Source organism: Anabrus simplex, chromosome 1 (genome assembly GCF_040414725.1).
Source record: "Anabrus simplex isolate iqAnaSimp1 chromosome 1, ASM4041472v1, whole genome shotgun sequence".
NCBI classification, from domain to species: Eukaryota; Metazoa; Arthropoda; class Insecta; order Orthoptera; family Tettigoniidae; genus Anabrus; species Anabrus simplex.
The window spans coordinates 837,733,195-837,757,666 of NC_090265.1; the positions used below are offsets into that span (position 1 = coordinate 837,733,195).

At 37.2% G+C, this 24,472-nt stretch overlaps 1 protein-coding gene across 1 annotated transcript; it reads right to left on the bottom strand.

Annotated features, from left to right (window-relative positions):
- Positions 1–917: 917 nt before the first annotated feature.
- Positions 918–22,988, bottom strand: LOC136857601 (UPAR/Ly6 domain-containing protein crok). Its single transcript, XM_067136385.2, has 3 exons — positions 22,860–22,988; positions 12,115–12,276; positions 918–9,584 (listed from the first exon to the last, which is right to left on the bottom strand). Exons 1-3 carry the CDS (start codon positions 22,942–22,944, stop codon positions 9,346–9,348), a joined length of 486 nt encoding a protein of 161 aa, XP_066992486.2. The 5' UTR covers positions 22,945–22,988; the 3' UTR covers positions 918–9,345.
- Between the last annotated feature and the right edge of the window lie 1,484 nt (positions 22,989–24,472).

Here is a 24,472-nt window from a genome sequence, read left to right on the forward strand (position 1 = left end):
CCAACCTAGCACACGAGGGTGAAACGGTGGCAACCAGGAATGAGTTAGCTGGGAAATTTAATTGGTATTATAATACCCATTATCCGAGATAATGCTGTTGGTGTATACAAACTTAACTGTTACCTCGGTTTTCTTAGCTTTAAACCAAGATAAAAGCTTTTTACTTTCATTGGTGAAACGGGCCTTACTCATTTCCCAAATCATGATTATTCGTATTGACAACTGGAGTGCCATTAAGGCTATCCTTGTAAGGCAGATCCTCCAATGATGGTTGGTAGCATCTGCTGTGCATAGCAAACTAAATGTTATTGGGCTGGAGAATAGTGCTGTGTGTGCTGTACGAGTTGCAGGGATGTTGGGAACAACACAAACACCCAGTCCTTGAGCTAAGGGAAATAACCATGAAGATTGAGCAGGCCAGGAACTGAAACCAGAGCCCTTTGAACTGAAGGCCACTACACTGACTCTACAGCCAAAGGAGCTGGACATGAAAATTCACTAAAAAGTTATGCATAGTCTGTGGCGAACGGGAAGTATTTTGGAGTCAAGATGCTACTCAGAATTGCCCAACCAAGTGGCTGCTATGTTGTCTCATTATCACCCCTACTCAATGCTTTGTGCTATGTGGAAAATTACACTGTTAAATATCACTTGTGCCAGGCCAAAATAGATTTACTTCATAAAAACCACTGCAAAGGAAACAACCTGCCATCCAACACAGACTATAAATTACTTTTTGTATCAGATTCACCTGTGAAAACACAGGGGGGGATCACCTATTGTATTTGAGAAAGGGAACAAGGAGCTGGACATGAAAATTCACTAAAAAGTTATGCATAGTCTGTGGCGAACGGGAAGTATTTTGGAGTCAAGATGCTACTCAGAATTGCCCAACCAAGTGGCTGCTATGTTGACTTCCACCGGGCGAGTTGGTCGTGCAGTTAGGAGCGTGCAGCTGTGAGCTCGGATCCAGGAGATAGTGGGTTCGAATCCCACTGTTGGGAGCCCTGAAGATAGTTTTCCGTGGTTACCCATTTTTACACCAGGAAAACGCTTGGGCTGTACCTTAATTAAGGCCACGGCCGCTGCCTTCCCATTCGTAGGCCTTTCCTGTCTCATCATCACCATAAGACCTATCTGTGTCGGTGCGACGTAAAGCAACTAGCAAAAAAACACTTCCATACAGATTTGGAATTTTGTCATGAGAGAAAACCACACAATCATTCACTCGTTGAGCGATATAACTAACGTACCAACAAGACTAAGGCAAAATTACTCTGCTATATTATTTCAGAGAAATATTTAATTACCTGATATATTTTTTGAGTTTGTATGGTATATTATTATATTCTAAATATTCTGAAGAAAAGTTCTGTGCAAATACTTTCCATACTTTATAACGCAGTATAAGTTACTTGGCAAAAATGTAAAAAGTTGTGAAAAACACTTAAAATGAACCTCAGTTGGTAGAGTTTAGTAAACATACACACTACCCTAAAAAGTGCTTATATCCCTCCAGTTTTGAAACATGCTGGCTATAACAATGGGTAGGCCTATAACATTACACTTCACAACATAGCATTTACAGGGTGCTCGGGGGGGGGGGGGGGGAAGAAAATTATTTTTGCTCAGGATTTGGACTGAATGCTTTAATCATGCCAGTTAAGGGGAGTAATGGCTGAAATTTTGGCCATTTCTATCCAAAAGATTAATTATTGAATGTTAGCCTTATAAATTCAATTCTTCCTCTTTCAAAAAATGTAATTACTTTCACCCTACCATCAATTTTAGAGCTCCAAGTGCTGTTTCTTGAAGGAGCTGGTAATGGTTTCTGAGAGCAAGTCCACGCTTTCAATTGCCATTTCCTCACTTTACATTTTTTTTTAGCACTCTGTCATATACAAAATGCTCCTTATATCCCACTTTCAATCACATTCCTGTGAAACTTTCAGGAAATATCCCAGTATGTACAAGAATTAGAAGTTGCCATGCTTTCTTCTGATCACGTGAATATTACTATCTTTTTTACTTCTTATATGATGAACTACTTTTATTTTTTAAATCTTGTAAGGGGGAAAAATAAACTTCCCTCCTACATTTCTTGTTTGAATAAAAAATGCGGAGTAACTATTAATCATATAACATGTATTAAGGTCCAGTTGTCAAAATTTCAGCTTTAAAAATAAAAACTTGCAATGCAAGGAGCATTTCCTGTGTTGCATGGTAAAATGCAATAAGAATATTTATACGTTAGGTCAAAAATTGACTGTCGAATATTCTCCACATTTTATCTGATGATTTGCCATACAACTATGTATTAGTGGTTAAAACTTGGTGGCGGCAGCCAGAAAACTGTAGATCAAAATTTCAGTAATGATTCCCCTTAAAAGAGGACGAGACATTTGGAAGGCACCTGAGCATAATAGCAGTCAACAAGTTGCTAATTATGTATAGTCACTCGAAAACAGAATGAGTGCATGGTGCTGTATGTTCTTCACATTTAATATTTTATCAAACTTAATTCTAATTATTTCAAAATATAATTTGTCCCCCATGTAAATATAAACCCTGTGAATACACATAACAGGTTCAATATTGTTTCTGAGAAAGGTATACCTGAAGAACTTAAACACCACCATGCACTCATTCATTTTTTTGGGCAACTGTACAAATAAAACACACTTAAATATGGGTGTTCAATAAGACTTTACAATTAGGATGCATATTTAATGAGTAATGTTATATGAATGTTAAGTTCCCAGAAGAAGAAAATTTACTTTCACTGACTGTGAATATAAAAGCATTGAAGCTCCTTAGGCCTTTTCAAGAGTGAAATTAAGCGGAAAGTAATACCGTAATAATGTTCTTGGCTTTACGTCCCACTAAATACTTGGATGGTTTCTGAAGATGCTGAGGTGCTGGAATTTAGTCCTGAAGGAGTTCTTTTACGTGCCATTAAATCTACCTACATGAGGTGACATATTTGAGCACCTCCAAATTCCACCGGATGGAGCCAGGATCGAACCTTCCAAGCTGGGGTCAGAAGGCCAGCACCTCAACTGTCTGAGCCACTCAGCCCGGCACTGGTAAGTTAAGGGAGCATAACTTTTGATATAAAAGTTAATGGTAGGCATTTATACAAATGGAGGTACATATCTCTCCTAGTGCACTGTCACTGCATCATCCTACAAAGGAAACTTGCAGTGGTGTCTCAATGACGAACTAGCCACCAGTGTCTTGGAAAATATGTTTTAATCCAACTGACAAGGCTGCTGTCACATTGGGGCGAAAAGCTGCTAATTTCACGATTGAAAGGGCGTACAGAGTTTGAACACTTGAGTAACATTCTAATTAATACACACATGAAAGTTTTATGTATAGTATATATTGTAAATGAAATACATGTTTGAGATTCTCAATGTTCTGCATTGCTTAATTCTAAAGGACTCTCAACACAGATATCAGCAAAAGTTTCACTGACACATCATAAATCTAAATAACTATTGTACCGCCTTAATTCCATACCATGAAAATCTTCATAAAAAATACATTTAATTTAACAACAAAGATTACATTTCTTCTGCGAATAAGAACTTGTGCTATCAATATGCTGTGCATTCTTTCAGTCTTACTTGATCCATATTACACATTAAAAACATGTGCCTCTCAAAAGGTTCATTAGTAAATTAGATTCAAAATACACTTGGCTATAAAATTTTCAGTTATGAATCTCCACTGCTTTTTAATTTAAAATATGCCTGGCAAATTAACTAGTTAGAAAAGAATAAAATCAATGAACATCAAGAGAGTAGGATGTAAAAAAAAAAATAAAAAAAAAATCAATATCAGTACATCAGTCATTTCACTCTACCTTGGATGCTTTTTCTGCTTGGTTCAGTAAAAAGTTATCAAAATATCTTCAAACCTCCAATCTATGATGTTTGCATATACAAGAAAAATCCCCGCACCCTCATTTTAAGGAGGAAAATTGTCAAAAGTAATTTTTTTTCTGTATTTGTATAGCTTCATTAAATATTTAAACTGAAACCATACCTACCAGAGTACAATAAACTATAAAATTATGAAGAAATTTTCATTAACTCTTATACGCTCAGTGAGCCAATCTATCGGCTCGGGTGGTATTGCTCAAAACACTCAGCATGCCGATCTATCGGCTTTGTGTTCGGATGGCTGTATAAGTACCTTAATGGACCCCCAGATGTCAGGAAAAGACATCAATAGTAGCTTTTGGATTTAGTTTACACTTTTCTCGAGAGATAGATACACTAAGCTCACCTGTTTGGAACAAATGAAGTTATCAAACCATGTTCACCGAATGGCGAGTTGAAGTGGGCTGCTTGCGAGTACAGTCTCATTCAAGCTTCAAAATACGTGTTTTCCTTCGTTTTATTGTTTCCATTTTAATAATATATTATTAATTATATTTTGTTTATATTCTACATTTATCGGTGTTCTGAAGTGAATTTTAGTTTAACATTTCGTGTTATTAGATTTTCGTGCCACGAGTAGGCCTAATTTTTTTTACATGGCTGGGCCAAGTTCTAGGCTAAATAATTCCTATGTTTTGGATTATTAAATGCTTTAGACGATGACGGTGACGTTATAGCCGGTATTGATTCGTATTTCAGTCCGACTCATTGGCTGAATGATCAGCGTTGAGGTCTTCGGTTCAGAGAGCCCGGGTTTGATTCGCGGTCAGGTCGGGAATTTTAATCGCTATTGATTAATTCTTCTGACCCGGGGCCTGTGTGTTTGTGTTTGTCCCAACACTTTCTTCTTCATATTCAGACAACACACAACACTACAAACTACCACGGTAACACGCGATAGTGATTACCTCCCCCCATATAGGGGTGGCGTCAGCAAGGGCATCCGGTCATAAAACACGAGCCAAATCCACATGTGCGATACAGTTCGCACCCGCGAACCCACAGGTGTGGGAAAAGCTGTAGATGAAGAAGTGATTCGGATTTTACAGGTACTGATGATAGGAGAATGTTTTACGAAGCACAAATGCTGACTCCGGAAGGTACGTGTACAGTTCTTTACGTCAGGTGCTATAACTCATGACTAAATAAGAATACAAAAAAACAAAATTATATCATGTTATACAGAATTAAATGCTCTTATTTTCAGAATGACTGAACAACAATATCACTAGAGAACATATTACTTTTTTTAGTATTTAAAAACCGATTTTTATTTTTTGTAATATATTTACAAATTTCAAAATTTATTTTGAAGTAAAATATGCCATAAACAATTTAGGGATATTTTTTCCTAAAACAATATTAAATAGTGTACTACTGTGATTTTTTTCAATTTTGTAACTGGCGATTTCTTTATACGGCAATTTTTTACATTTTAATATGCATAATCATGAAAAATGGCCTGAGTGTTTTGGGCTTGACTGGTGAAAATAGCCTGAGAGCAAAAGGGTTAATATAGTCCAGTGGCATTTTAAATATACTACCATCTGGTCTGCAGTACCAATTTGCGAGAATGAAAATGAATTTCTCTGGTGCAAAATGATAATAAATCTGTGGAAATTCACAATATTTTCTTCATGCACAATGCTAGTCTACCTATGAAAACTGAATTTATTTTCTTCACAAATAAGAGTGAGCCATAAACAGGTAGCATTACAACCATCATTTTTAACTCCCTTGCTATGTCTATAGCTTTCAACCAATGCACTTCACTCATGACCGCCCATACAAACCGTATCTTCGTCGTCTATTTTCATAACCTGATTCTAATTTCTGGAAACTGCTTTTTGCCTACAAAATGCCCAACAGTCACTGTTTGTCTGCTCCAGATGAGATTTATTTTGCTTCCAATACATACTGCAACTCTCGTTGACATCATACTTTCTTAATACCAATACAAATGGTCCGTTATTGGACATTATAAATCAATATCAGTACATCAGTCATTTCACTCCACCTTGGATGCTTTTTCTGCTTGGTTCAGCAAGTTATCAAAATATCTTCAAACCTCCAATCTATGATGTGCACTGGCCATGCATCTTGGTAGGTGTGCTGGGTGCCAACTGATGAGCCCAGCCAAGCACACGGGGGCGAAACACTGGCAACCAGGAATGAGTTGGCTGAAAAATGAATTTCTCTGGTGCAAAATGATAATAAATCTGTGGAAATTCACAATATTTTCTTCATGCACAATGCTAGTCTATCTATGAAAACTGAATTTATCAAAGTTATAGCAAAGTTGCCAATGTCCAATAACAGACCATTTGTATTGGTATTATAAATTTACTTATTCGGAACAAATATTTCAGATTCCCTATGGGAATCAACATCTGTATCATACTTTCTTCCCAAAGTGTGATTTATGTATTTGCTCCGACTGTTCTATAACTTGAATTGTAATGTATAAATTTCATTAGAAAGGTCTACCTATTCAATACTTAATCATAATGTGGAATGTACATGTTTCTGCCTTTCTGATCACTTTGAAAAGTGATGCATTATAGAAAAAAAAATGTTGAAGGTAATCGTTCTCAACAGTGAATGGTTAAAAAAATAGCTGCAGTACCCTTCTAAGTAATAACACACATGAAGAATTAGCCTGAATTTTATAACAAATAATGGTGCATTTTAATTCTTAACATAAAATTAAGCAGTATGTTTAAAATTAAAACAAATGTCAAAAATGGTGAGTATTTCATATATGCATAAATACACTGTATTTTGAAAGAACTACGACTGAATGTGTTGAAACAAATCACAGTACCATAAAATTTTTGGACATGATTTATGAAAAATGAAAATGAAAAAAAGTCTACCAATAGTTAAATACTGTAATGGGATTTATGTGGATCAGAATAATAACCATATTACTTTTACATATTAAGAGACCCACTATGTGTTACATAACAAGATAACCCACAACACAAAGATATTCCATTATCAACTTTAAGTATATCATTATAAAAAATATCAACTGCTAGAAATCAGAGGATTAACTTCTCTGCAAAGATATAGTTTTTAACACTTAACAATGACTATCAAATTATTTTCAGTGCTTATTAAAAGCTAGCTGCTTCTTATTTCTTATAATATTAATACAAGATAGTATTATTTAACTAATCACATGGTTTGGGTGTAGCATTTATACTGCATTTACAAAATCAATAATAAGAGCGATAAGTTCACAAATAATTCACTTTATTTTTCCTAAACAGAAGACAATTTTCCTTCACCAAGATCATCATGTCTAAGCTGTTGGAAAAAAAAAGCATACTGGAAAATGTAGGCTACTTAGTGTGTATCTCAATGTGAAATTCAACCACCATTAAAGGTTCAAACATTTTCAAAGGATGAGTCATGAATTATCATTTTGATATGCTTGCCTGCAGATTGCCACTGTAAGTTGTACTAGTGCTACAAAGTAGAAATAAGTTCAACGATGAGCAAGCAGTTATTGATTTCTCATTTTATGTCTCGCTAACTACTTTTACGGTTTCTGGAGACGCAAAGGTGCTGTAATTTTGTCCCAGAGGAGTTCTGTAACGTGCCAGTAAATCTACCGATTTGAGGTAGATGTATGTGGAATGAGCCAGGATGTAACCTGCCAAGTTGGGCTCAGAAGGCCAGCCCTCAGCTACTCAGCCCAGCAGCAAGCAGAGAGGAATTTCACTAACCTCCATAGCTGTGCAGGTTAACTTGAGCCATAGAAGAGCTCTCAAAGCCAAAACTGAGTCTCTCATTTCTATGCCACAATAACTTTTCCCAGCCATTCAGTGCATGGACAGGAATTAAGTTCTTGGTTTATTTCTATATTATTATCATCATCAACGCTATAATAATTATTCTGGCCCCATGGTATAGGGGTAGTGAGTCTCGCAGGCCCTGGGTTCGATTCCCAGCCAGGCCAGGGATTTCTATCTGGATCTGAGGGCTGGTTCGAGTCCACTCAGTCTACGTGATAACGTCCGAGAGGATTCATCGTGTTGACCACAAAACACCTCATAATCTGCAGGCCTTCGGGTTGAGCACCAGTCGCTACGGGGCTGTTGCGCCATGGGGTTTGGTTCTATAATAATTACAGATCATCTTGGATTAGGGTTTGTTCTGAATTCAGTAAAAACCAATCCTTATATTCTGCACTTATGGAATGACTACAGTAATCTATTTTAGCAACAAGTGATAAAAATTTCAGGCAAAAATAAGGTGGAATGGTAAGAATCATAATCTGGAGTTTTCTCCAAACAGCCTGTTAAAAGAATGAAAAAAAATAAAAAAATAAAAAATAAATAAAAATAAAATAAAATAAATAAATAATTGTTTTTGACCTCAGGCAAAGTAATGTTTAAAAGCTGCATTTTCAGGTACTATATTACTGATATCTCATAACAGATATCCTATCAAGAGCTTAACATACCTCAAAACACATTCATTTCTCCTTTCAGCTGAAATCAGTTTTGCAGCATAGATTTCACTTTTACATGACACTCAATTTATACTGTATTAGCAGAGGTTCATAGTTTACAACTAAGCCATATACAGGTCTTGTACGATAAATCTTACTCTGATCAGAGCATGAGGAGCCAATGGCTTATCTTACTTGCATTAATTGATATATCATGATACTGAGGAAGTAATAATTTGCTTATGATGGCTGTTTCAGCTTGTATAATTTAAGTGTAACATTTAAGTGTAACCTTGGAAAGCCAGAAATCTGTGTTAGCAACTTAGTTGTATATAATAATAAGAGCTGCAGAGATATTTTCAGTTGAAATCAGTTTGCAACAAAGATTTCACTTTAACACAACACTATTTTATACTGTGCTATATATTAGCAGAGGATCAAATTTTATAGTCAAGTCGTAACAGGTCCTGCAAGAAAAATCTTTCAGAAAGAAATAACAGGGTCAAATTAAGCTACAATGGCTCACCAGTTACTGTTGGCCATCATTTAGAACCATGTCAACGATAAAAATTAATGCATCCTCAAAGAAAGAACAGGGATATGTTAGCAGCCAGCTGCGCATGAACTCCTCTACTCCTGCACTACCACTGAGTCTTAAGCAATGGTAAGAGTGCAAACATTATTAACATTGTTATTTTTTAAAAATGCCCATATACGAGTCAATGTAAATTATATTTCACAGCTCTCAGTAGAAACTGATCAATTGATCAACCTCCAACTTAAGAAACAGCTCTAGAACTGTATGGACGGATGGTTGGAGTGATGTGTTCCCTGTATTAATAGTTATATATCTTATTGTTACAATGAGATGAGATACCTAAAGAAAATAATCTATGTGAAATGTGTTGAACAGTCTATATTTCTCTCACTGATCTACCGGAGAACCCTGAACACGTCAGACCACTGCCAGACAGCTAACCATAGGACTAAAATAATTCCATATGACACTGACAAGCCTGATGCACTGTTACAACCATCCTTACTATTGCAAGTACAATATTCAATAAAAATGTTGTAAGTTCCAGTACGCATAAGGCAAAATCTTTCATCTCCTTCTATACCCACTTCACCGATATATGCACAGCCTCGGATATATCGCCACTGTCCATCCACTGAAACACAAAAGGTATTATAAGTATTAGAAAGGAACAAATGAGTGTAAAATCAAGCCAATCAAATCAAGATTAAGGTAAAAAAAGTGCTAAAAACATATACCATACAAATATTTCATGCAATTCTACAACTCATTTTGGATACAATGATATCAAGTTGTTTTGGGCCCAGTATATGTGAGGGTGGATCGATATTAACCACAAGTTTAAATTTATATTTTAGGGAATCAGCTGAGAGGGCCATGGAAAAAACTATTTCCGAAATGTATCCAACAAGGTGGATTTACATTATTCAAATAATGCACTTGGATAGGGTACATTACTAGTAAACATAACCTCATGCAATGAAAGAAAAAAAACCATGATTCAAAGACGAGGACAAATTATGCTGGCTCCCCTGTGCAAATGATTTATACTTTTGGATTACTGTACTGTATGCATTTTAGATGCCCTGTACTTGCACGGAAAGAACCCGATGCCCTTAAAACATTGTGGCTTATCAAATTCCTATGACAAGGGGAGGAAGTCTCTCACTTCTGTGTGCATTGTAGTAGAGTACAATGACCCTTGTACGATTTCCTGGCTGGCACTTCTTTAAATCTATAAGTACATTTGGGCTCAGCATTAGAAAAATCAATGCAGTTTCATCGACACTGACAATATTGTTTGGTGCGTACGGATTGATTATATGAACCACGCTTTTCTTGCCAACTGTTGGCATCGTCAGTGTTTGCGGATTCTGCTTCTCCCTACACTGCCTGCTATGTGATATTGTGTTCCTTAAAATGCTGAATACAAAGGAATTACGATTTCACACAAACTTGAAGCATACTCTACTTAGACACACCGAGGTGAAAGTGCAGAAAGCTACCACTGCACATTTCGAAAGATGCAATCTATCATGACATGGATACATTTTGCATTTAAATTACTCTGTAAAATACTATTATTTTAAAATGTAAAGGCAGTTTTGAATTAAAAGTCTGAATTTTGGTAATGGGACTGACATTGTTCTTTGGATTACGAATTTACGGATTTAGAATTAAACAATTTTAGTAACATGCAAAACCGTACTTCATGTTTCCGGGAATGAGAGCTTCTTCAAATTAGGCAGGATTTTGAATTTTAAATTAACTGATTTTGAATTATAGAGGTTCTACTGTATATATCTTATTGTTACAATGAGATGATACCTAAAAAGTAATCGATGCGAAATGTGTTGAACAGCCTATAGTTCTCTCACTGATCTGCCAGAGAACCCTGAACACATGAGACCACTGCCAGACAGCTAACTATAGGACATAGCTGACCACACAACACCTCATAATCTGCAGGCCTTCTTGTGCCATGGGGTTTGGGTTTTAGTATCATGTGGAAAATGTAGGTATGGGTGACACGAAGTATCTTCTAAAAGTATGTAGTAATCTGGCTCATGCACCTTCTCTCAAAGATATTTTACAACAGTTAAGAGAGCAGTGAAATTCATTCTGATGAACCAATTACTGGCTTCAATGATTTATTAGTACCAGATATAAGTGGAAACAGTGAAATAAGTGATAATGCTCTTCAATACCCATGGCAGTAGTGGGAATACTGTGCGATGATTGAAAAGTATCACATGATAAAAAATTACAAAGATTAACTCATTCTGAATTGTAGTGTAAATACTGTAATACTGCATAATCAGATACTGTGTAAGATTAGTTTATGCTGTTCATACTGTAGAAATAAAATAGCTGAGCGGAATGCAATGGGTAGGGATAATAAGAGTTTAAAAAGGCTAATGGTCCCAGAATGAATAAATAATAGGAAGTGTAATATTACTTCTGGTAGTATCATGTGGACATTTGATGTGCTGACTACACGACACCTCATAATCTGCAGGCCTTCGGGCTGAGTAACGGTTGCTTAGTAGGCCATGGCCCTACGGGGTAGTTGCGCCATGGGGTTGTTTTTAGTATTGTGTGGAAAATGTAGGTATGGGTGACATGAAGTATCTTCTAAAAGTATGTAGGCTATAATTTAAAGCTAACACTTAAAATAGGATTGAGAAACTTGTATTCATTTTCTCTCAGAATTTGCTACCTCAAAGCAAGCTGACTGTAGCTCTGGTATGGAAACCTTAAGATTTCTTCCAGTTACAAAAAAAAAAGACATCCCTTTAACTACTATAAATTTTAATGAAACATTGAGAATTTTAACGTGAAAGGGGTTTCTTTAATGCCATTAAACTGGAGGTCAGCAAGAAGAATGCCAAGTGGGAGGACATAGAGGAACAGAAACTATACTTTGACAGGAAGAAGTGGCAAGCGCTTGTACACCACACCCAGGAAAGTGGAGCTGGAAAATGATGATGATGATGAAATCAATATTGTCTCTTTTATTTGAGATTTGATCCCACAAACCTGAGCACAAGAAACGAGTACTAAACTAACTGTACAACCAAGTTGGTATCCAAGTTCTGTTCAAAAATCAACATTAAATTGATTCTTAACAGAAACAATTTTAAACACAATTTGTGAGCTCATACCTTTTTGACGAACTTTACGGCACATTGTAGCCTTCACTCCCTTAAGATGGGGCAACTCAGGTTCTTGAGCGCAATCATTAATAGGAACCGTGGAATTATCGAATGGGTCTGCACATTTTGGATCCGTGTCTGATCGACATTTCCAGCATTTTATGCTTAATCCTGAAATAAAACAAACACATTACAGTAATGTTAGTCAACTAAATGAAAAACATTTAAAAAGTTCAGTCCCTTAAACTCAAAACCAGTTAAGTTTTAAGTTACAGCACATTTTTGTCTTGTGTCTAGGAAGCAATTAGGAAATTCGGACATTGTGTCTTATTTTAGGGTTCTGATGTGTTATGCGCACCTTGTTTTGAAATTTCAACTGGTTTGATCATGTACAATTTAGGACATTCACTGCACTTGAGTCTGTCCAGCTCCTTGGCTGAATGGTCAATTGGCCTTCAGTTCCGAGGGCCCCAGGTTCAATTCTTGGCCAGGCTGAAGATTTTAACTTCCTACGATTAATTCCTCCGGTTCAGGCATTGGGTGTTTGTATTAGTTAATAAACACAACAGACCTCTCTACTTACCACCACAGAAACATGCAACAGTGAACACGTCCTTCCACAAAGGGTTGGTGTTAGGAAGGCCAAACGGCTGTAAAATTGGGCCAAATCCATATCGAGAACTAACCCCAATACAATGGGGAAATAGGCCAGGGAGAAAATGATGATGATGACTCCATTTGTGTTTGTAAACATCAAGTAAGTTACACATCTTTGTGAGCTCAGTGCTGTTTCTGGATTGAATTCTGTCAAGGGTTTTGTTCTTTGTTCTATATGCAGTCTTGTACTTTATTTTCCTGAATTTACAGGCAGGTTTTTATATGCGTACATGCACAACTGTGATGGTTTTACATGGCACACTATCCCATTTCTTTTCATAATGCCTCTGGTTTAATGATACACTGAGATACTGGAAATAGTTATGCCCAAGACAAACAGTGCATGCAGTGGTAGACTCTATGTGTTTCAGCAGCACTCTGCACAAATCTATGGTGACACAACATTGGATCTGTATGCACACAAGACGAGTAGAAGCCATGCAGCCGAACAACATATATTACTATTTAAGAACAGCCATTTGAGGGCTGGTAAAGTGAAGACTGGTGAAGGAAGAATTAGTAAGCTATGAGAAACTGAAGGATGGGAAACATGAAATTCTATGTGTAAGGCTCATCTTTAAAGATAACAGCCAACTTGATGTTTATGGAGTGTTCAGATCTGGAAAGAAAGATGCTGATGCAGAATTATTTGATAAGATAATCAGCAATATGGGATTCGACACTGAAAGGAACACTACTATAACGGGTGATCTAAATTTATCAAGGGTTAAGTGGGACAGTAACGCAAATGACAGAAAGCATGACAAACAAATGGTAAATAACATGGGAAGGACAGCTGAATCAGAAAGAGATGAAACCAACTGGAGGGGAGAATAATCTAGACGTGGTGCTGATACAAACAAGTCAGTTCTACAGAGAAACTGAAGTAATATACAGTATAAGTGATGATGAAGCCATTTTTGTCATGGTTAAAAATAAATGTGATAGAAAGGTTGTAAAAGTAGGATTATTAGGCAGTATCATATGGCTGATAAGGCAGACATAAGAGAATTAAAAAAAAAAAAAAAAAGTATTATGATCATGGGGAAAAGGTAAATTAAAATACAACCAGCCTATGGGATGGGTCCAAGGGAATTGTAGAGGAGTGTGAAAAGAGTTATTTACTTTAAAGGTGGTAAGGAATGACAAAGATCCACTATATTATAACAAAGAAATAGAGAGATGAGGAGGAAGTGCAGATTGGAAAGAATTAGGAAAGGTTGTGGAAGTAAGGCGAAACTGAAGGAACTTTCTTATTTTTTTTTAATTTTACAAGTTGTTTTATGTTGCACAGACACAGGTCTTATGGCGACAATGGAACAGGAACGAGCTAGGAGTGGGAAGGAAGCAGCCATGGCCTTAATTAAGGTACAGCCCCAGCATTTGCCCGATGTGAAAATGGGAAACTACGGAAAACTATCTTCAGTGCTGCCGACAGTGGGGTTCGAACCCACTATCTCCCGAATACTGGATACTGCCAATTTAGTTGGTCCGTTATTGGACATTATAAATTTTCCAGCTACCTCATTCTTGGTTGCCCTATGGGAATCAACATCTATATCATCTGATGGCTAGGCAGGCATCAAATTTTGAAATGAGACAAAGTCTCTCAAGTGCATTGGCACTGCTGGTGGCTCCAAGTAGCCTACACAGTGGCCTCCATGGTATGCACTAGCCATGGTAGGTGTGCTATTTACCAACTGATGAGCCCAACTTAGCACACTGGGGTGAAACACTGGCAACCAAGAATGAGTTAGCTGGAAAATTTATAATGTCCAATAATGGACGAACTATACTGGTATTATAAATTCACTCATTCGGAACAAATCTTTCAGGTTCCCTATGGGAATCAACATCTATATCATACTGGATACTAGTCGCACTTAAGTGACTGCAGCTAATGAGCTTGGTTTGAAGGAACTTACCAGGAAATTCAGCGAGAAAGCCAGTTAAGGATAACACATTGGTAAGCACAACTGGCACTCACATGAGTTTTAGTGAAAAACGGAAGGGGATATATAGGTACTTTATGGTAAAAATAAGTTCCAAGAAGGACATTCCAGGAATTATAAACGATCAAAGGAAATGTATATGTGAGGATTTACAGAATGAAGAAGTAGGCTCCATTTAGTAAGCAGTATGTAAAGATAGTTGGATATAAGGATAAGGCCCACGTACAGAAGTACTGAAATTTACCTATAATGACAAATAGGCTATATTTACAAAAAGATACAAAAGTTGAAAACTAGAACAGCACCTGGAATTAATAAGATTTCTGGGGATATACTAAAGAAAATGAGTTGGGATATTGTAAAGTACATATATGATTGCTGTTTGGATGAAGAAGCTATACAAAATGAATGAATAGTTGCTATTGTAGCCCCAGTGTACAAAGGAAAGAGCCATCAACATAAAGCAGGTAATTACAGGCTAGTCAGCTTGACATGTGGCGTATATAAACTCTGAGAAAGCATTCTTTCTGATTATATTAATATTGATGTTGATGGCTTTACATCCCATCAACTACTTTAATGGATTTTGGAGACGCCAAGGTACCGGAATTTTGTCCCGCGGGAGTTCTGTTATATGCCAGTATAGCTACCGACACACGGCTGACATTTATGAGCACCTTAAAATATAACAGGACTGAGCCAGGATCGAATCTGCCAACTTGGGCTCAGAAAGCCAGCACCTTAATGTCTGAGCCACTCAGCCCGACTCCCATTATACTAGACACTGTTGTGGAATGACTAACTGGTTTGATAGAAGGCTGTTTGGGTTTAAGAAAGGTTATTCCTGTGAGACTCAACTTGCAGGATTCCAGCAAGATATAACAGATATTTTTTTTTTGCTAGGGGCTTTACGTCGCACTGACACAGATAGGTCTTACGGCAACGATGGGATAGGAAAGGCCTAGGAGTTGGAAGGAAGCGGCCGTGGCCTTAATTAAGGTACAGCCCCAGCATTTGCCTGGTGTGAAAATGGGAAACCACGGAAAACCATCTTCAGGGCTGCCGATAGTGGGATTCGAACCTACTATCTCCTGGATGCAAGCTCACAGCCGCGCGCCTCTACACGCACGGCCAACTCGCCCGGTAACAGATCTTTAAAATTCCAGAGGTCAAATGGACAGTATCAATACAGACCTATCCAAAGCCTTTGACAGGGCAGATGATGGAAGATTATTGACAAAAATTAGGGCTACTGAACTAGGCAAAAGAATAACTGAATGAGTGGCTGTTTCTAGAAGATACAACTCAGAGAATTAGAGTAGGTGAATTATAATGTAAATCGTGAATCAAATAGTTATAGAATGACACTGATACCGGTAATGTATTCAGTGAATAATAATTCATTAATGTAAAAATTTTTGTAACTGTATGGAATGAGACATTAACCGAGGACCAACGGATGTAGGAATGGACCCAGGACAAGATATCAACTCTATTGAGTGATAGTATTATGGTACGAGAGGATCAAAGCAAAACGGATACTTCTCATAATACAAGGATCTTCACACCTAACTAATAAAAGAGACAGATATTATAAGGTTTTAATGTAATTATTTCTATGGAAGCTATGTGGATTAAATGGAGTACAGCAGAAAAGCATGTAACAATATATGTGTCTATCTAACATGTTAAAGAGTATATTATTCCAGTAAAGTTGTTTTAATAGGATGATTAACCCTGGTATCATATCCCCAGCTTATTTAAATTATTTCAGCAGGTACTAAGGTGAGATCTTAAGATCGGATGTCGTCAGCTTGTGATCCAATGCGCAAATATTGTATATAAATTCTATGCATGTAAAACATGTGTAATTGAATGGAATGAGACAGCATGGTAAATGTTTGTATTTATTACATAACATGGTTACAACGGCACCCAAAAGAATTCGGTTTTGATTTTGATCAAGATTTTTTGTAAAGTAATTTAATTTGAATTTATGTGTAAATGTGTTGAGGGAACAACATATGCCAATATAATGATATTTTATTCATTTTGGGCAAGATGAGTTTCAAATTAAATAATATTGCAATTAATTTCAGTTTATATTTTAATAAATATGTTACCATATGACAGAGCAATATCTAATCCTGTAATAATTAAGAGTGGGGTTCTGCAAGGCAGCATTACTGGACCTTCACATTTTCTTATAAATGATATGTTCAAAGAACTGCAATCACAGTAAGTTTTTAGCAGATTATTTTATACTGTAAAGAGTAATAAATAAGTCACAGGATTGTGAGCAACAGCAAAAATGACCCTAACAAAGATGGGATATAGACAGCAGACAATTGTATGATGGAAAGCAGGGTGAAAGTTAAGTTGTGAGTTTCACCACGAGGATAGGTCTTCTCAGCTTTAATTACAGACAAGGGATCCTTGCGAGTACGAAGTTGCGAATGGCCAACAGTATTGAATGCGTTTAAAGCCCCATCTATCGTCTACACCACATTAGTATTAGGATTGGCTGTTAATGACATGAGAGGAGCATGAGGCTATGAGACGCAGTTAAACGGCACAGTCGACATGTACAACGCAACAGTGCCATACTGCTGGTAGTATTTATATAAACCAGTGCAATGCCAACCACAAATAAAGCAAACATTGCCTTATATCTACAGCAACAGTTGCAGACACTGACATTCCATCAAAAAGAAATGAAAGACATTTTGCAGAGTGAGAAGGAAGTGGCAATGACATAATAGCACTCTTAGAAGATCCTGACATCTATATAATAACATTTTTTTTTTTTATTATATTGACACCGGCCGTGAAAGCCTTCATACTCTAATCCTGACATCTACCAAGTAACAAACTTACAAGATGAGTCAGTGGAATGTGTAGCGTTGTACACTCTCGACAATGTGGAAACTGCACATGCGGATTGTACTGATGATCAATACGGGTGAAAAGTGATAGAAATAGAGGTCCAGGCATAATACCCGGCTCCAGTGAAGTGTAGTAAAGAACAATCATTGACCAGCAAGCAGGTACCAGACATAGAACTTTGTATTAACATTTTCTAACTGGATGGTGTTATACAATGATAGACCAAGCGACAAAACTAACGTTTTGAGAAAACGGCATCTTTGCGAATCCTTAAAGTAAAACTATCTACCTCGTGCATTTTTCTATAAATCAAATCTTATTATATTCACCTAGCACCATATTTTGTTTTTCTAAAATAATATTTGCCAAAACCTTATTTGAGTATTTTATTTAGATAAAAAAGCATCTTAGTCTACAAGTGATTTCAGAATTCTATAATGCAATCAGAGTCCAAGCACCAGGTGGCATTTAGTCTACAAACGCAACAGATTAATACAAAACTAGCACAACATTTCTACAGGAAAGAACTATCAAGCACAATATGACAGTACAATACTGTTAATATTTTACATTCTATAGTCAATAATAACTCTTTTATTAACACACATTCCCATGTTCATTATAATGTATGAACTTCACAACTAAATGATGCAAATAACAGTAAAATCAAACGACTTCACGAGTTATTTCGAAATTAGGCTTTCCTGAAAAACCTTCAATATCATCAGCTATGGTAGAAGAACTAACTTTTGATAAAACTCCAAACAAACTTTAGGGATCAAGTGAAACATGGACTTCAGATCACATAATTTTTCTGAGCTTAATGGTTTTCCTTCAGACCACAGTTTAAGCAGTTTTCTTGAGAAATGTAGGCTGTCACCGACAGATTTTCAACCAGTCCTTTTTCCAATGTTTATTTCCGTGTAGGTTTCCTGCCTTAGATCACTTTTCACAAAACCTGACAAGAGGCTCTGATTTCATGTGCTGGTTTTCCTTGAACAGTAACCAGTTTACCTTTTCACCCTCAACGCTTTTCTTCTTATTAGTGATCGCGCCTTCCATTTCCGATGTACCTACAAAGTCATCCTTTACTATTTGGAAGACTTCTAATGGATTTCTCTTTCTGCAAGACTTCATTATTTTAATGTAATCTTCTGGCACATTAATGCAGACTCAATATCACCAAAGTCAGAGTTATTTTTCAGGAAACTGTGTCCGGGAACTAGAAAGTGTTATGTGATAGTAAGTAGGCTAGGATGTTCTTCTAGAATAGTTTTCAACAACAAAGCTATTTTTATATTTCGATTCTGGCCCCCACATGAATCAGACCCAGAGAATCAAATGTGTTGTGCCTGGTGATACATGAGCCAGTATGTGTTTTCTTAAACACGATCCAATTTCTTGGGCTCCTCTTCCAGCGTGGAATATCATCACAGTCTTTCTGAGGTTTTTCATTAGAAAACACTTCGTTTAACGCATGTACATCTTCGCCAGAGTGGCTTATTTCCCCAACATTCCCTAATTTTGTTTTTATAAATTCACGCAATTCAGGGCCAGACACTTCGATTTCAACAGATTCCTGAGCTGTTCTGTCGGAACAATTACCGGTACTCAAATTTGACATTAAATCATCAAATGTGACGACTTCTGGTGAACCATTTACACATTGTTTTCCAACTGGAAGTGAAATATCACAAGGCACAAGGTCCTGGTTGACTGCAGGTGAAAATATATTACTTTCACAGTGATTCATGTCCATTTTAGATTGATCAAATTGATCATGTAAATCAGAAACACCTCCGTCACGTTCAGTAGGTATAAGAAAATTGGTTTGAAAGTGTTTGAAACGCTTTTTATAATGTTTAAAAAATTGCGAACATCTAAGCCAAGCGAATCACAGCTGTCTTGAAAATCCGCTCGCACTACCGCAGTTCAGCTTCTCCAGTGAGCTGGGTTTCCTTGCCGGCGCAAAAGAGAGCTACACCAGCGAAATTTAAGATCGCTTGGGTGACGCATGCACTTGAAGCTTCCTTGACCTGGCAGCAGGGCGGAGCTGCAGGTCCTCCCCTGCCCTCCCCTGACAGCAATTTATGGCGGCAGGCCAGCTAGTTTAGGCAAGGTAATGTTAGTTTTAATACCAGACACTCAAAGTCTTCAGCGCCACACACTAGAGAGTGCAAGAAAAATATCAACATCTTAACAGTATAGCCACTTGCACATTGTCTTGCTAATAAAAACTGATCCAGTTTATGAAATCAATTGCAATATCGAAGAATATATTTTAGTCTTGGGTTTTGGCATGTATACAGTTTTTTAGAGCAATTCATTGATGGCACGTGCAGAGTATGTGTTCCAATAGCCGCAGAAAAATATTCAAGTTGCCCATCATGAACACAACACAGAGCTAAGTACTAAGTAAAATAATTTTGTATCTGGTTGTCTGTGATGGTGGTATATAGTGAATTTTTGTAGTGTTCCTCTTGGATTATAGGGGAAGGTTTCGCGAGTTCTGTGGCATTCTTCATTAATATAAAGTGTGTTATACATTGTGACAAATATTTTCCCTCGTTTGTCGTTAATGCACGTATACTCAGCATGAGAGTGAAACTATAAAATTTCAGCGACTGCAAAATACCAGTTAAATTTGGCTGATTAGTTTAGATTAGGCTTTTTAGGTAAAGAAAACCAAATAGTTCCAGTGTATTTTTGTGAAAACCAAAACTGTACTGTCATGAAGCGTCACCAGATGAAACTGTAAGTACACTGTTTAAAATCTGCTATAGATTAAGTTATGATGGTGTCGTCACTGCCATGTATATGAATTTGGAAGTACGTGCGAGCGTGTGTTGAAAATATTCTTGAAAGATCTTTCTCAGGTAGACTAAACACAGCTTTATAAAATGGTAATGTTGTTTATATTTAAAGAAACTTTTTTGCAGCTGGGGTAATGAATATGTTCCCCGCATGCCACTGTTCAAAATATAGTTTAAAAAAAATATACTAACAGATTTCAAGTAAGTCCACAGCAATAATATGACTATGTGGTGCATAGGAAAAACTATGGTACTTCAAAGGAGCACAAGGCAAACCTGTTAAAAAGATCGTTGTTTGCACAATTCAAGGATGCTCATGACAACTTACACGATATGTGCATCATAGTAGGCCTAACCTACTACGTTATCGGTCAAATTGCATAGGACATGGGTTACAGTGAATTCAAGGTTACACAACTTCAAATGGAGCTACAGCTCTGGACAATAAAATAATGAGATTGACTATGCACAGCAAACTGCAGAATTGGCTCAAGCATTTGTAGATGAGGTAAATAACCTTATCCCATCGTTTAGTGCGTAATTCGTTTTCAACACTGACCAATCATAATTTGACGAGGAAATGCATACGAATGCAGTTAGGGGTACCAAGGAAGTTATAGCACGAGCAAACGAACATCAATGCCCTAATGTATTCGTATAGGCCTACAATTATGCCTACTGTTAGTCTGGATGGCAAATTGTCTGGGGAGTTATTTATTGTGCTGCAAGAAGTTGGAGATTGTCTGTCTCCAATGGTTCTGTCGTGTGTCAGGGGCCCAGCAAGGACAGTAGGGAATGTTTATTGTTTATGTCACAGCAAGCAAGAGCATACTAGAGCTATAGTATGAACGCTGCCTTTTTTTTTTTTTTTTTTTTTTTTTTTTTTTTTTTTTTTTTTTTTTTTTTTGCGCTAGGGGCTTTATGTCGCACTGTCACAGATAGGTCTTATGGCGACGATGGCATAGCAAAGGCCTAGAAGTTGGAAGGAAGCGGCCGTGGCCTTAATTAAGGTACAGCCCCAGCATTTGCCTGGTGTGAAAATGGGAAACCACTGAAAACCATCTTCAGGGCTGCCGATAGTGGGATTCGAACCTACTATCTCCCGGATGCAAGCTCACAGCCGCGCGCCTCTACGCGCACGGCCAACTCGCCCGGTAAACACTGCTTTTGACCCAAAGCTGGCGAAAAATAACTTGCTGTTGCTGGACTCCGGGTCTGCCTTAAATCATATTGTTAGAGAAAACCAATACTCCTGAAAAGTGTGCGACACTGCAATTTATATCACCTGGAATGACGGGACCAATTCAACCACTGGATGTCTGTTTTTTTCATGCCTACAAAACAGATTATCACACCATCTGCAGCTACGCCATAAAGGATAGCCAATTACAAAATAAACTGCACAACAAACAGGTTCGCATTCAGCTGCAAGCCACCACTTCTCGTCACCACAATAACTTGTATCAATATGATTATGCATTCTGTAAGAGTGGATACCTAGCTGATAGTCCTGAATGATTTAAAACTTCCAAGGCATTCGCCTTCGATCTTCCTGGTGCTAACTTTTGTGATCACTATGGTGCGTCATTTTGAATTCGGTGCTCACAGTGGAAGTTAAAGGCTTGTGTTTTGTGGACGTCGATGAAGTTAATTTTGTGAAGTGTAACACATACATTCCGTAGAAGGTTGATCTCTGCACCACCCGGACACTCATTTGCTGTCGCCCTCCTATGCAAATGGTGCATCATTAGCAGCTAATATTGTTTCCTGTCCCAAATGTTACTACAGCACTTTCAAATGCACCATACTAGACATCGCACCTGCGACCTTGCCCTCATGAGGGTCCCTTGTAAGTTGATGAGGTAGCAGTACCTCATGCGGATCGCTGTAATTACCCAGCTGTTAACATAACGAAATATATTCATTGGGGTAATCACATTAGCACGGTAGAAAATAAAGGCTACAGATCTCTTCATAAGATTAAGAGGGTATTTAGGGGTTGTAGCAAGGACGTGAAGGAGAGGGCCAAATACTCGTTTATAGGAAAATAAATTAGGAACTAGAAGGGAGATGTTGTTGTTAATTCTGTTACACACTTGACAATGCTGGACCTAGCTCTGTAGGAATTAAATAAATTTTCTAAAACCTGATACACTGTATTTTTGTGTTTGTGTGTTGGTGACTATTGTACTGCGTTAGTTACAACTCACCGAGAACCTAACCTAAAAGCTGTAACTCACGTACCGCAACAAATAATTAAGAAATAGAACGCATTAAATATGTGAAAAGTCAGATAATTATAACAGCGTTGTCTTCCTGATTAGTACATTCATACATCCTGTTATAAAAGGATGTTCTCGCGTAAAATTTGAAATACGAACAGGTTAGCAGCTAACAATATTCTTTTCATACTTCAATTTTACTACGCCTACCAGAAAGAACTTACCCAAATCAACTGACACTAAAAGGATAAACAAGACTATCAATACAACACAAGGCTTATTAGGTTCCATCCCTGCCATCAAATACATCAACGTTTCATAACAGACAACAAACTGACGTCGCCATTAGTCACGTGATCACGCTCACATACCGCTACACCACGCCCCATCAACGCATCGCTTGTTCTCGCCTGGAGAAAAGGCCTAGACTCGCGCACGTAGATGTACCGTTGCCTGTTGTACATACCGCTATTCATAATAATTATTAAAAATTTAATTGCCGACAAACAGCAGTCACATGATAGGACTGAAGATTGTTGTTAATTCTGTTACACACTGACAATGCTGGACCTAGCTCTGTAGGAATTAAATATATTTTCTAAAACCTGAAACACTGTATTTTTGTGTTTGTGTGTTGGTGACCATTGTACTGCGAATATTTCCGATTGTCATTTGCGAGCGCTCCTCAATGCCGACTATGAAAATTGTACTAATCATCCTAATTTTTTGGTCCGTCATCAGGCTAGGCCCCTGAACCTTTCGCGCTGAATTTCATAGAATACCGGTACTGACATTCTCTGAATGTGTATGAACGAAGTTTGGTTGTCAAAGAGTAACAATGGTGAATTGATTATCAAAGCATGTTAGAAGATATACTAATTAAACTTCTGGAAACCTTAGACTCAGGAAATATAGCTGCGGGATTTTTCATTGAGTTGAAGAAAGCTTCGACACAGTGGATCATGATATTTTATTCAGGAAGTTGAAAGCTGCTGAAGTTGGAAGAACAGCATTATACTGGTCCATCAGTTACCTTACAGACAGAGAGCAATTTGTGTCCTGTAATAATGTGAACAGTATCCCATTGCCTATAAATATAGGTGTACCTCAAGGTTCAGTACTGGGTCCCATTCTTTTTCCCATATTTATGAATGATATAGGATCACTAAAATTGTATTTGCTGACGACGCTAACGTGTTTTACACGGACACTTCTTCGGATAACCTTGAAATCATGACGCAGTCCGATGTTAATTCGCTTCAGAATTGGTTTCTTGTAAATCGTCTATTAATCTGACTAAAACAAATTATATCATCTTTCATAAACCAGCATGCAGGCTTTCTCTGGAAATTACACTCAAAATTTATGACTGCAAAATACCTACAGCTAGGGCGACAAAGTTCCTAGGATTGATTCTTGATGAATTCCTCTCTTGGAGTGATCAGGTTCAGACGATAAGTAATAAAATTACACCAGCAATTGGCGTTCTTAATAGACTTAAATACAAACTTACTAACACTGTACTAAAGAATATTTATCACGTTCTTATTCAAAGTCATATACTTTAGCCTATATGGTACATATTTGGACATGTTGCAGTAAAGAGCTATTTCAGACTGTTGAAATTCTACACAAGAGAGCATTAAAATACTTTTTAAGCTACCGGCACCTACATTGACACCAACAGCTTATCTATACAAACATTGTAATGTTCTTCCACTTGAGGCTTTACGTCAGAAAGTTTCAGATGTGACGGTGTATAAATTGATAAATAATTTGCTTCACTCCAATACTTCATGTGCGACAAATTCTGACATTCATTCATACAATACAAGAG